We start from the raw sequence: 13776 nt of genomic DNA, 5'->3' as shown, positions 1-13776 counted from the left end.
GAAACGAATTGTCCACTTTTAGGGTGTGCATCTTTTGACAACACTTTACTTGTAATTCGCTTTTTCTGATGGAGAGTCAAGAAAATTTCTGCTGTTTTAAGAATTTTTTGGTCATCAGCAAAGGGAATGCAATTATTAAAAATGAGAAATAGACAAAAATCCCAATTAGCACAGGAATTCTATTAAGGTGGAGGACATGCACGCACTTAATGCATTTTTAAAACCTTGACTGGTTTTCAAGAAAACATCTCTTTATTAACTTTTACAAGTGTTATGAAGCATATATTCCCTTGTGTTGCATTCTAGGGCAAATGGAGTTGGCCTTGGGCAAGACAATTTCCACTTCATTTCTCACATTTACAAAACAAGAATAATATTTGCCTATTTCACAAGAGCAAAGGAAAATTGAAGAGGGATATCAAACGGCAGATCATTTTCATAGAACAAATTTTTAAATTATTTGTTAATGTTAATTTCACCAGAATCACAGGGCTTTTAGAAGTTGAAGTGTAATCGCTTCTGTTTCTTTTCTGAGTTAACACACATCAAGTACTGCTTTCAGGTTTGAACTACAAACAGATGAATAATCTTCCTACACAACCATGTTTCATTTTGTAACAAACATACATATGGAGGAACATCTCCAAGTTTTCTGAAATTTTGTGGCCCACAAGAACAGAAAAGCTCTCCTCCAGATTCACAAGATGCTCTGGAAATGCAAATGTTTTATGTAAATAACCCTATTACTTTGGTTCCTGCATATACCTCCATATGAGGACGCAGGAAGTGATTCTCTCTTGCAAAAAGCAATGCTAAAGTACAGAACTAAAAGCATTTGAACAAGAAGATAAAAGAATGTTTCATCTACACTAAATAAATGAAATGATAATGTTGACTTCATACTGAAAAGGATTGTTTCTTATGGTTTTCTACCATGGCTACCTTGTTTTATTTATGTGGAATTGTTTTGAATCAACAAAAAGTAGCCATATAAAGAAAAACCCACACATATCCATAGAAAAACCCAACAATTTTCGTTCTCTTGCAGTATCTTATTTTTTGTTTTATAGGTAGGGAACCTTACTTGGCCTATTACTGCACCACTCTGAAAAAATGGTCAAGATAAATTCCATAATCATCATGAGATGAGAATACCATCCAATCTGATTGTCAGCAAACTCAAGTACTCTCAGAATAACCAGGAAACAGAGTTACTACCAGCTCTAAGCAGACACAAGGAATACAAGCATTCTGCATTTGGCTCAGAGCTGCAGAATCAGAAGTGGTGCCAACCGCAGGTAGAGGAGATCTTAACTCCCATGCAAACTATACTTCTACAGAGGCATCACATTAAGTCTGTGACTTGAATGTGTAGTCAAGATGTTCAGGGGGGTGAATTATTCTGGCATTATTCTTCTGGCAGAGCTCCAGGAGCTAGAACATCACCTAGACAGGTTCTGTGACATTCTGCGCCTCTGCTCACCCAGAGCATCAAACCTTCTAGCCCTCCTTCGTAATGATGAACTAGCAAAGCATGCCATTAACTCTCTCCCTCTACACCCGTTTTTACCCACGAGACACTTTTCCTAATGCTCACAATACTTGCAGATCTGCTTATTGTTCTGGCACAGATTTTTCCACTAACAGACGATCAAAGTTCAATCTTGCAGATTTGTTTGCTTTACCTGCACCTGCAGAGGTACAGCAGAAAATGACCAAGTACATTTCCTGTAATTTACCTGTTTGGCATTGTGAATTCTGTGCCTGTGGATGCTTTATGACAGTTAAGCTGTATACCAACCTCACAGGCACTTCTATAGAACGATGGAAATAAACCTCTGCAGATGCTAGCAGGTGGGAACTAGGAGCAGCAACTTGACATGAGTCCTGCATCTTCTCTGCCACCTCTATCCTGACACCTCCTTACCTTTTTCCTACATTCAAAGGAAAAAAATGTTGTTCAGGAATCGTGCCCTTACATTTCTTCCCAGAATGGAAAAAGATGCTCGCTTCTGGAAGAAGTCAGAGCATCCAACCTTAAACGCACGTTCACTTGACAAGACGATAGGGGAAAGGGCAGTGATGGGACAACTACTTGAAAGGGAGACAAAGTGCCATAAAAAGTGTTCTGAAGACATCAAGGCACAACCACCTATGAGCAAACCTGCACTTCACAAACAGACATCCCCCACATGGCTGTTAACAGCCCAGACACATTAACTAGGAGCACCTGGGTAACAGCCAAAATAAAACACATCCAGATCTGCATCCATGCTAAGACCTGCACTTTAGATCCTTCTCACTCCAGACTGCAGTTAAGCATCTATGTGGCACTTAGGAACTTAAGAGCACTTTTGTTTCCAAAAAGCAGGTTTTCTGATACACAGGACTGCAGTCAGCCTCTCCAAGCTGCTTACACACCTTCATCAAAACTGCCTGCAATTAAGTCTCTTGTTGGAAAAGAAATAATATTACTTGAAAGCCAAACCCCATGTGATTGTGCCCCAGAGGCAATACTTGTAGAACGATGGAGGTCAGCAGCGCTACTGCAAACGCTTCCTGTAATTTCAGAGAAGCATAAGAGGAAAAGGATGGGTGAAATTATACAGCAGCTGCTGGAAGACAGAGGGGAAGAAAGTGAGGTACACAGTTCCCCTCCCCCCAAAGCCTCCCAACTCTGTATAAGCAGTTCCAAGAAGCGTTCAGATGCTTTCTCCATCGGGAGCACTTGTGAAATAAAATGCTAGCGCATGAGGAAGCAATCGCTTTCCAGTTGGTAGGGCAGCCATAAAGATAAGTTTTCACCGACGAGACTTCACGAAACTGCCGCCCCGCTCGCTAGGACTGCGGCCGATCCCTCCCCCGGCCCCGCCGCCTCTATTTTTGGTGCGCTCCAGCCCCGGCCGCGCCGCGCCGAGCGCAGAGGGAGCGCTCTCGGTGCCGGCCGAGGCAGGTAGCCCGGGGCGCCGCCGCGGAGCCGGGCTGCGCCTTTAAGGGGCCCGGCGTGGCGGGTGCGCGGCCGCATTCCTGCTGCGGAGCGGCGGCTGTCCCGACACGCCGGGCACGGCAGCCTCCGAGGCAACCTGCGCGCCCGCCCCGGCGCGCCGCTCGCCCCGCGGGAACAAAGCCCGCGCCCGACACCGCCGAACTTCCGCGGGGAGCAGCGGCCGCGTGGGGCGGCGGTACCCTCCGGCTCCGCCCGGCCGGGGCAGCGCCGCGCCCGGGGACCCCCGTCCGGGCCGCCGCCGCCGGCTTCCCGCGAGGCGGGAGAAGGCGAGCGGTCCCGCGTCCGGCGGCGGGACGGGGCAGGGACAAAGCGCGGCGCCGGGCAAGGCTGCGGGGCGCGGGCAGGTGAGCGGCGCGAGGCGCTCCCGCGCGGGCGAGGCTCCCCGCGCCCAGCCGGGCGGGAGGCGCCGCGGCAGCCGCTTACCTCTGGCGCGGAGCAGCGCTCCCAGCAGCAGCAGCAGCAGCCGCGGAGGCGCGGGCGAGAGGCAGCCCCCGCCGCGCCGCCTCATGGTGGCAGCGCCCCGGCCCCGCGCCCGGACCGCCCGCAACCGCCTCCCGAGCTCCTCCTGGGCGCTACGCCCCGGTCCCGCGTCCCAGGCGCCTCCGCCCGCTCTCTCGCTCGCTCCCTCCGCAACCGCGGTGGCTCCGGGGTTGGGGGCTCGCTCCCCGCTCCGCCCGGCCCAGGCCCGGCCCCGGAGGAGGAGCCCCGCCGGGGCAGCCCCCGCCCCGCTCCCCCCCGGCGCCCGGGCGCTTCGCAAACTTTCCGCGCGGCGCGGGCGGCCTCGAGGCGGTGGCTGCGAGACCCGCGCCTTTCGCCGCCCCCGGGGTCGGCCCCTGCGGCGGGTCCCGCTCCCGGCGGCACCGCCCAGGAGCGTCGCTGCGAGCCGCCCGCCTCTCGCACGGCGATGGCTTCCCGACCTGCGCTACCGCAGAACCCCCAGTACCTGTTCCAGCCCCTTTTGCCACACGCCCCTCCGAAACCGAGAGCCTTCCTGCATCTCGTTCCCGAATTCTGTGCCCGATCGCACATGCTGCTATCTTCGAGAGCGCTCTCACCTGCCGTTTATAGCAGATCTTCTGATGAAGGCTTTTCCTTTATAGCTGCGACGGCTGAGGACAGCTGATGGTGTAGGAATCTGTTACCCCCAAAAAGGGCTCAGCTCAGAGTCTACGTGAGTAGAAATTAACACGTCAACAATCCTCTTACGTGCCTGCCGGTTTCTGCGTTACGTTTAGAAGCAGACAGGCTCTCCCTGGCTGTTAGAGGCAGCTTTATGATCTTCTGTGGTAGGATTTGACGTTTTAATACACAGAGTTGGCAATGTGAGAAACCTTTGTTGAGTAATTAATCTCAGTTGCTTACAAAGTATTAATTTGGACGGATGGCTGATTCGGATACTCAAACTCTGGACCACAGGGGAAGATGGGAACTTTGTCAAATTGACACCAAAGGGGCAGCATTAGGAACGGTCTCATTTAAAGCCTTCACAAAGATGAATCCAGAGGAAACTACAATTATTCCTCTCCTTTAAAGAATCACAAGAGCAAGTAAACAGCACAGCGTGCAATGGAGACATTTCTGCCATTCCTGTTAATCAAGTGTAAAATAGTGAAGACAAAAGATATTTTTAAAAATGTCAACAGAAAATTAAAGCGACAGCTCATTCTTAGTGAGCTCAATCTAAAGAAAAAAAATAATAATCCAAAACAGCTTTGGTGGGAAGAACTCCCAAGAACAGGAACACCATAAGAAGCAAACCAAGCATAAATTCACAATATACAGCCCCAAATCAGAGGGCAGGTCAGAGTGGAAGCCTCTCTTTTTTACATGCTGAATCACTGCTTCAAGATGGGAACAGACCCATCCCATGTAATGAGTGTGACGGTACCTCCACTGTGGAGCTGAATCCTGCACATTTGATAGATAAAATGTACAAAATTGCCCAAGAGTTACAACTGGAAAAGATCACCAAGAGCAAATGATTAAATGGAAAGATTAAAAAGCCTCTCTACACTAACTTGGATACAATGACACACCGAGCCACCAAGAGAATAAGCAATTAAACTAAGAGAAACAGCTCCAAGATGATTGAAGTGGAAGGTCTGGGTACAGAAGGGTGAAGTTAAAGGTGATAAAATGCTACCACCACTCTGCAGTGGTTGACCAGCCAGCATGCCAAACCCCTACACTACTGCATCCTCCAAAAAAATACAGGGCAATACAGCCAAAATTCAAATAAAGCTGCAGTCTCTGCTGAGGCTGGATCCTCAGGTGGTATAAATCAGAGCAGCTCTGCTGACTTCAGGCTCACAGAAACTTATGAGACATTCAAAAACTAAAGTACTGCACATGATAAAGCACAGACACAGGGCCCAGAACTTCCTGATAATTATATACTTAGCCCACGGAACAGTTTTCAGTAGTTGAGAGGAGTGTTTTCACAAGTTTGAAATAAAAGCCTCTCAAAAAATATTGTCATAAACACAAGCAAGTTTAGAAAAGTTGCTAAATACTGCTAGTAAGATTGAGCTCAGTATTTAGAATGTGTATCTTTCAAGCTAGGTAGGTTTTAGAAAGACAGTGTAGGTATCAGTATGCATTTTAATCCATGCACAAGGTGTGTATTTGCTTTTACCCATGGCTATGAGGAACATTACATAACTTGTAATAACATATAGATCACTGGTAAGTGATATATATACCCTAAGTATTGTAATAAAAATGAGAAATAAATAAAGTAAAATTAATGATTAATGGACAATACACTTAATCAAATAAAACAGGTATTATAAAGTCAACAGGGAGAAGGTTATCATCATTGTAATCATATCACAATTTCTACCCTCAAAAATTACAAAATTAAATAAATTGAATGGGAGAAGTTCACTCTGAAAATGATGGTAACTTATATTATTTCCACAGTAAAAGCAACTCTGTCAGGAAAGCAGAACTAATACTGGAAGAAGAAAGGAATCAGGTAGGATTATTAGAGAAAATATACTTTTATTTTTAAACCACAAAGGCTTGAATAAGTAGAAAAAAAAACGTGATGGGTACTTTTGCTTTTATCTTTCAAATCTTTCCCCCAGGGATCAGTACTGGGACCCATCTTGTTTAATATCCTTATTGATGACCTAGATGAGGGGATTGAGTGTACTTTTGGTACACCAATGATGCAGATGACATCAAGCTGGGAGGTGGTGTCCATCTGCCTGAGGGTGGAGAGGCCCTTCAGAGGGACCTAGATAAGCTGGATCGCTGGGCTGAGGTTCAATAAGGCCAAGTGCCAGGTCCTGCACTTTGGCCACAACAACCCCGTGCAGCGCTACAGGCTTGGGGCTGAGTGGCTGGATGACTGTGAAGAGGAAATGGACCTGGGGGGTGATGGTTTGTGCTCTGCTAAACATGAGCCAGCAGTGTGCCCGGGTGGCCAAGAGAGCCAGTGGAGTCGCTGTCCTTGCCAGCGTTCAAGAGGTGTCTGGATGAGGAGCTATGAGATATGGTTTAGTAGTTAGTGGGTAGTAATGGTGACAGGAGGACGGTTGGATTAGATGATCTTGTAGGTCATTTCCAACCTTGTGATTCCATGATTCAAATGCCCTTCCGTGGGAAGATGTTTCTCCACACCTCAAGCCCCCTAGAAGAAACCTTCTAGAAGAAAGTTTCCCAGCAAAAAAAACTTTCACTGTAGCTTAGTTAAGCTCACAAAGGCTAGCAAAAGTCACGTTTAAAGTATTTAAGATAATATGAATTAACTTAATAGGAGCAAAATGCATTTGTGCCAGACTAGGCTCCTTTTCATAAGCATTGTTAAGTATTGGTAAGCAGCAGGCTCTGGACCCAGTAAATGCTGTCCAGCTTTTGACAGTGTCTCACAGTACATTTTCATGTAATCATATTTTAAATAAAACTAGCAAGAGACTTGGAGGCATTTGACAGAAGAAAGCCATAGTGGTCACAGTGGTTATTTACCAAATTCAATACTTCAGTTGGTACCTTTCAAGGGCTTTAAGCCCTGTTTTGTTCTGTATGCTCACTGACTGCTTAGGCAATGCAATGTTTATACTTGAAAAATCCATACTAACAACACCTGATAATCTCAAAACAATGGCTGTGGGGATGCAAACACTAGGAAGGATGAAATCAGATCTCAAATGCTATCAGCAGTTGGATAGACTGTCCAAAAATTAACAAGGAAAAACATGTGCAATGTGCAAAAAAAAAAAACAATGACAAACATGAAATATTATTCTGAAAGTCAACAAAATATGAATTCCTGACAGAGGAAAAATACAGCAAAAACACATATTAAGGCTATATTTATAACAAACAATATAAATCAACAGCGCAATGCTGCTGCCAAAAATGTGTTTCATTCTGGAACGTATTAAAAGGTGTGTCTAGCAAAACAATTTGTTTCGTTTCTAAACTTTGCAGGGTATGAAGCCCCAAGTGGCATTCCATGTTCAGCCAAGACCAGACACCTTCAAATTTTAAGCAGAGATGAAGAAAAACAAGAAAATAACAACAAGTTTATAAAACAAACCCTATAAGGAAAGACTGAAGAAATTCAATTAGCCTAGTCAAGAAAATAAAAGCTCCAAGTAGACGCAGCTTTCTGATACATAAAAGCTCGTTACAGAGATGTTGATCAGCCATCCTCTGTGGCTCCTGTAGAAAGGCATGAAAGAGTCAACTTGATTTGTGACAAGAAATACTTAAGAGATTTTGCTAATCAGCATTCCAACTAAGCATTTCTAAACACTAGAACTGACCGTCGAGGGGCTCTGTGGAATCTCTTCTGCTGAAATTGTTTAAGAACAAAGTTTGATCAGCTAGTGGGTACTAGCCTTGATATTACTAAGTCTTGATTCAGTACAGGCTGGACCAGGTGATCTTTTGTGACACCTTATAAACCTCCAGTTCAACAATGGATATAATTCTGAAAAGGGAAAGTGCATTTTTGTTGTTCAAATTCTGCGTTAGTGAGCTTCCTTAACTAAGCAGAAAATCCAGGAAAAAAGCAAGTGGTTTCCTACAGAGCTCTGGGTTCAACATAAAATCGCAGGTTGGTGTCATCAGATTATGGGATTTTTCCAACTGCTCTTTTAATAACTATCATTATTCTACTGCTATATTATCCACATCAAGCTCCCTTTTCAATATCACTACTGAACCAAAGAGGCTGTAACTTGGGATGCCAGTTCAGCCAAAACTAAAGATCCTACCCATATATAGAAAGATGCTCATAGACTGTTTGGCCTCAGAATTCACTACTGGATGTGAAAAGAGACTGTTTGATTTTCCAAAGAGCTGAGAGGCCCACAGCTTTCACAGCTGGTGACCTAGTTTGTAAGTGATGGTCTCTGTGTCAAATACATTAAACGAAAGTTTAGCATTGATTTATATTTTATGCTATGCTAACACTTTCCCTTGTTGCCTTCCCTGAAGTTTTTTTTAAGCAGTGACACCACTACTTCAACCTCAAATGTACTCTTAGATATCACCAATATTCAAGTCCTTCAGCACTGTTCTTTACATTGTTTCTCAAGTTAAAGCCCACTTGTTCTTGAGAAAACAGGAATGTGTTGCCTTCTGTTGTGTTACCGTGATTGTTTTCATTTATGACACATAATATATTATATATTTATTATATTATCATATAATAAATGAAATTAACAATTCAGAGCTTGTATTACTTCATTTTTCTCCCCCTTTTGTTCATTTGCTGCCTTATAAACAGTAACATCTCAATTTATTTAGAGGAAATCTGTGATCATCTCACAGACCACAATTCTACTTTGTGGTACATAACAACAAAACTAAAGAAGATTACAATAAATGCCTACACTTAAAAACTGAGATATGAAGAATCCTACAAAAGCGGCTTTGTACTGTAATATCAAAGTACAGATTCATCTGAAAACCCATTTATATATCTATTGTCAGGGGTAAGGAGGGGAGACAACAACAAAACAAGTTGACTCTAGCTAGGGAGAAAAAAAAAAAAAAACAAAAAAAACCAACAAACTAAACCTTTCCTCATGTTTTCTGATAGGAACTCTTCCTGGGTGTCCTGCAAGCTGGTTCTGCTCTCTCTTGCCGGTTCCCTTACATCTTCTATGTAAAAATAATGCAAATACACCCTCTACTACTCCTGATTGGACTCCTCCCTGCAGTGAAATGGCAATTACCCAGGCCTTGCACAATGCCTGCATTGCAAAGGTAACCTATGGCCTAGCCTTAGGAAGAGCACAGTTTAATACCTTAATACTGGCACAGGAATTTAAAAAAAAAAAAAAGGAAGAAAATAAGGAAGATCATAAAAGGAAAACGTTCTGTTGAAAGCTACCAGCAGAAGAATTCAGTTTGAAGGCAGAAGCCTAACAACTTTTCTTCTCCAAACACTTTCAAAACAGATAAGCAACAAGTTGTGCCTCCTAAATAAATTTTCACAGGCATTGAGAAGCATTTTCCAAAGAATTGAGGACCTGTGCCTTTCTCTGAAGCTCTTAATGTGGTTTGTAATCAATAATTTCTATGTTCAGGTAAAAAGTTCTTAGTGGAACTCAATCACACAACTGGAAAGAAAGGTGACCTTATGCTCAGAATATCTGATAGGCTGACTTTTCCTTCTCAAAAGGATAGGGTATCTGAATCAGGCCTGCGAGAGAAACAAGGAGTTATAGGAACAGATGTGAAAAACACAAACATACCCCTTTCAGCTCATAAATGTTTCTTGTTTACAGTATCCCAGCCACTATGGAGATGAGTGACATGTAAAAATGCAGACAGACAGATAAAGAATGTTTTCTTTCTTGATGATTCAGTTCTTACTCTTCATTGGCATGATGGGTTAGGCAAGTACCGCCAGCATGCACAAGCCTTGAGTCTTCCTGATAAGAGATGTCAACCATCTGCTTTCCTATCAGGTGGCTGAATCAGAGACTCCTCTTAACACCTCTCCCTCTCTCATATTACCTCTTGATAGGTGTGAATCAGGGAACAAATTAATTGCTTCTTATCTACACTAAGTGAGACCTGAATAAAGGCATAGATGGCAGCAAGATCTAAAGTTGCACACACACCATGTGAGTCTGAGATCAGCTGCTCAAACATCTACACACACACATCCAGCATCCCTTCTAGTCATATACACTTGTGCTCATGTCATTGCAGTTTTAGCATACTTAAATGTTACATTTTTAATCCTGTCAAACTAAGAGTAATATACTGAGAATTCAAGGTAATGTGGGGTTGCATCTTGCATTTCCCTTTGTGCTTCAGTTTAGGTCAGAAGAGTTGATAGAAGCTTAATCAAGGACAACCATAAACCATGATTTTAATTCATAGCACAAAGTCTGTAAAAGAAACTGCAAGTTTCTGCTTCACATAACTTAGAACATACTGATTATGCTTGGTAAATACCAGAAATGTATTCCAGTTACAGAGTTTGAGGGAAACTAATCCATACCTAAAATTCACCATTGTTCAGGAAGAACTCTGATCACATTAACAATATGTAAACTTTTATGCATAAAGTGTTAGAATACTAAGGACAGTTTCTTACCATCTTCCACATAAGTCACTCTGAAAGTAACACCACCTATTAATTTACATGGACACCACACAGAGCACAATAACACTATTCAATGGAGTCAATTCTCAGCTATAAAACACCATTTTTTGGCATGGTCAACAATATTAGCTATGTATTTTCATCAGTAATGAACAAGAGCCTACACAACATGCTTATAAATATCCAAATGGCTGTCTGCAATTCCGCTTAGTCTTTCATGTCACTGTGGCCACTGCTGAAAGACACCACCCACCACCTCACTGTGCTCACATTCACTGTTTGGTTTCTGCAAAATGAAAGAGTACTGTGGGCACCTGCAGCTCAAAAAGCAAGTGGTATCCTGTACTTCATCTGAAGAGAAGTGGCCAGCAGGGACAGGGAAGTGATTGTCCCCTCTACTCTCTTGTGAGGCCCCATCTGGAGTACTGTGTTCAGGTCTGGAGCCTCCAGTACAAGAAAGACAAAGAACTGATGGAGAGAGTCCAGAGGAGAGACACAAAGATGATCAGTGGACTGGAGCACCTCCCCTACGAAGACAGGCTGAGGGAGCTGGACTTGTTCAGCTTGGAGAAAAGAAGGCTGCAGGGAGACCTCACTTCAGCCAGTACCTAAAGGGAGACTATAAACAGGAGGGGAATCAACTCTTTGAAAGGGTAGATAACTGCAGGACAAGAGGAAATGGTTTTAAGTTGAAGGAGAGAAGATTCAGGTTGGATGTCAGGGGGAAGTTCTTTACAGAGAGAGTGGTGAGGTGCTGGAACAGGCTGCCCAGAGAGGTTGCGGATGCCCCATCCCTGGAGGTGTTCAAGGCCAGGTTGGATGGGGCCCTGGGCAGCCTGGTCTAGTATTAAATGGGGAGGTTGGTGGCCCTGCTTGTGGCAGGGGGGTTGGAGATTCACGATCCTTGGAGTCCCTTCCAACCCAGGCCATTCCGTGATTCTGTCTCCATAAACACTCAGCAAGCATCAGTGCATGCCACCCCCCCCCTCCCCCCCCATGTGGATTAATTCAGTGACACACCTTTGCTTCATATGCACTTCCATGTCTGAAGCCATTTTGTCAGATTGTCCCTCTGCTGCCAGCTGTCACACAGCACCAACATGTAATGGGATACTGTGGGAAGGTTCAGCCTCTACTGCTGTACCACCAACATCCACCTCTGATATTGTGAGCCAACATAATATAATAGCAGGCACTACTTTCAGTGTGGCCCTCATGCTATCAGTTTCAAGTGGGGAACGAGGACTTTAATTTTCTACTTTAGAAACCAACGTGATTAAGTCAGCAAATCAAAAGAGAATTTTAAATACATAAACCTTAATATCCTAATTTGCTCTTTCATTCTCCTTTGGAATATTTTCCCCCTCAGTAAGAGATTTACATATCACCCTTTCCATCCCCTGCCTACTGCTTCTCAATATCTCTCTTTAAATTCTCCAACCACTGCGATCTTCTGGTCTCAGACTTCTCTTCTAGTGACTCCACAAAGATGTCACTCCTGAAAACACCCCAAATATTATGTGACAGAAGGGAAACAACATTCTCCACCCTGTCTTCTTGTACTACTTTGTGAATAACTGGCATATAAGTGTGTGCTTTCAATTAAAATCTTCTTCAGCTCTCACAAAGCTGAGATATTCTGTAGTGGCCTCTCACAACCACCCTAATAAATACTCAGGATCTCTCTTAGATATCTAACAAGCAGAAATCAGGATTGCTTTGCAAGAATTTCACAATTTTAATGAATCTGTAAATTTCTCTTCCTTCTGTTTTTCCCCGTAGATTTTATAAGATAGAATACTTCCAGGCCGTTTTGAATGTGCTAAGTCTCTGTACTGCACACAGGAATTTATGTCCCTCTCCCATATGAGCTGGCCAGTACAGCTGTCAGAGATACTACTTGCTTCTAGAGCTGAAGCAAACAGTTTACTCCCACGCAGACCTGCCCATTTTCTTCCACACGCACACACACACAGCTTCATTTACTTCTTCTATCACACAGACACCTGGCCTAATCAACAACACTGTCCAGATGCCTCAGTTTGCAAGGAACATTCGATGAATAAAAAGAATGAAAATTGCAGGCCTTTTTGAGTTACCCCCCAGGATGAGCTAAGCCTTGGCTGTCAGAAATGTTTCCCATGCCAGAATTTCATAGAGATATTTATTTTTACCAGGCATATTGGACTTTTTTTGTTTGGCATGAGAGATCCTGCAAACTCTGCCAGAAATGGCTGTTTTTCTTCTCTGCATCATTAGTGAGGCAGCATTCCAGCTTAGAAGGGTCACTCGCTTGGTACTTAAGTATTTTTAAAGATGTCCTTTCCTTCTTGAAGAGATAATGGGAACAAAAGCTGAAGGAGAGTCTGTCTCCAGTTTGACATTACAAAAACACAACAAAAACAGATTTGCTTGCTAACACTGAGCTCAAAAACAACCAGAGTTTGGCCAGTGTATTTGCTAGACATTGCAACTGTGGCATATGACTTACAACTACCCTTGATTTTAAAATGAAGATCCAGCCTCAATAAGTCACAGAGCCTGTCACAATCATGTTCCCTCCTCACACACACAGATCACCTACAATTTAGAACTACTCCCATGACCAAGGAGTAGAATAATGTTCCTTGTTTCCCTCCCCCCCAAGAACTTATATTTTGAATGTAATGATCTGTGAACTCAAGCTTTATCCTCAGGTGAACATGAAGTTTATAGACATATAGACTTCAAAATTAGATCAGACCTGTGGTTTCTTTCCTTTCATTCAACATTTAAAAGGGGCAAAATAAAACCTCTGCAACCCAGATTGCAATGTAGGTAAGCAATAATAAAGAAGAAATTAATTATGATTGTACAGTATTCACAGTATGGTTTCCTGCATGCTTATGACACCTAACCAGTTAAGTAAGTGTACACTTGACTTCAGAGTTCCAGATACAATTACAAGTGCCAAATTGAAGTCCATTAATGGTACAAATGATGGCTCCTTGAGAGAGCTGCTGCTGTCATCAAGTCCTATCATTAGCTGGGAAATACTCATTTCCAAACTTCATTCTGTGGCAGATGCTAGCAGAGAGAAACTTCATGAATCTCATTTCTCTAAAGCCTGTTGACCTTAAGAAACAATCTATGTCCCATCTGTTTGCCTATGTTTTACCCACAGAAATAAATTAGTATTAACACTGAATTA

General features: G+C 43.5%; 1 protein-coding gene across 1 annotated transcript in view; it reads right to left on the bottom strand.

The window, feature by feature from the left end:
• The window catches only part of LRP4 (LDL receptor related protein 4), a gene marked incomplete at both ends in the record, with an annotated part of 76196 nt that extends 72681 nt beyond the window's left edge, over window positions 1–3515 (bottom strand). The window contains one exon of the mRNA XM_079536910.1: window positions 3431–3515. Coding sequence (XP_079393036.1) covers window positions 3431–3515 — 85 coding nt within the window. The remainder of the gene's footprint in view (window positions 1–3430) is intronic.
• Window positions 3516–13776: the final 10261 nt, after the last annotated feature.

The sequence above is a fragment of the Tetrao urogallus genome (assembly GCF_951394365.1).
Source record: "Tetrao urogallus genome assembly, chromosome: 6".
Taxonomy (NCBI): domain Eukaryota; kingdom Metazoa; phylum Chordata; class Aves; order Galliformes; family Phasianidae; genus Tetrao; species Tetrao urogallus.
The sequence above is the reverse complement of the archived record's forward strand: the minus strand, read 5'-3'. Positions and strand labels throughout refer to the sequence as shown.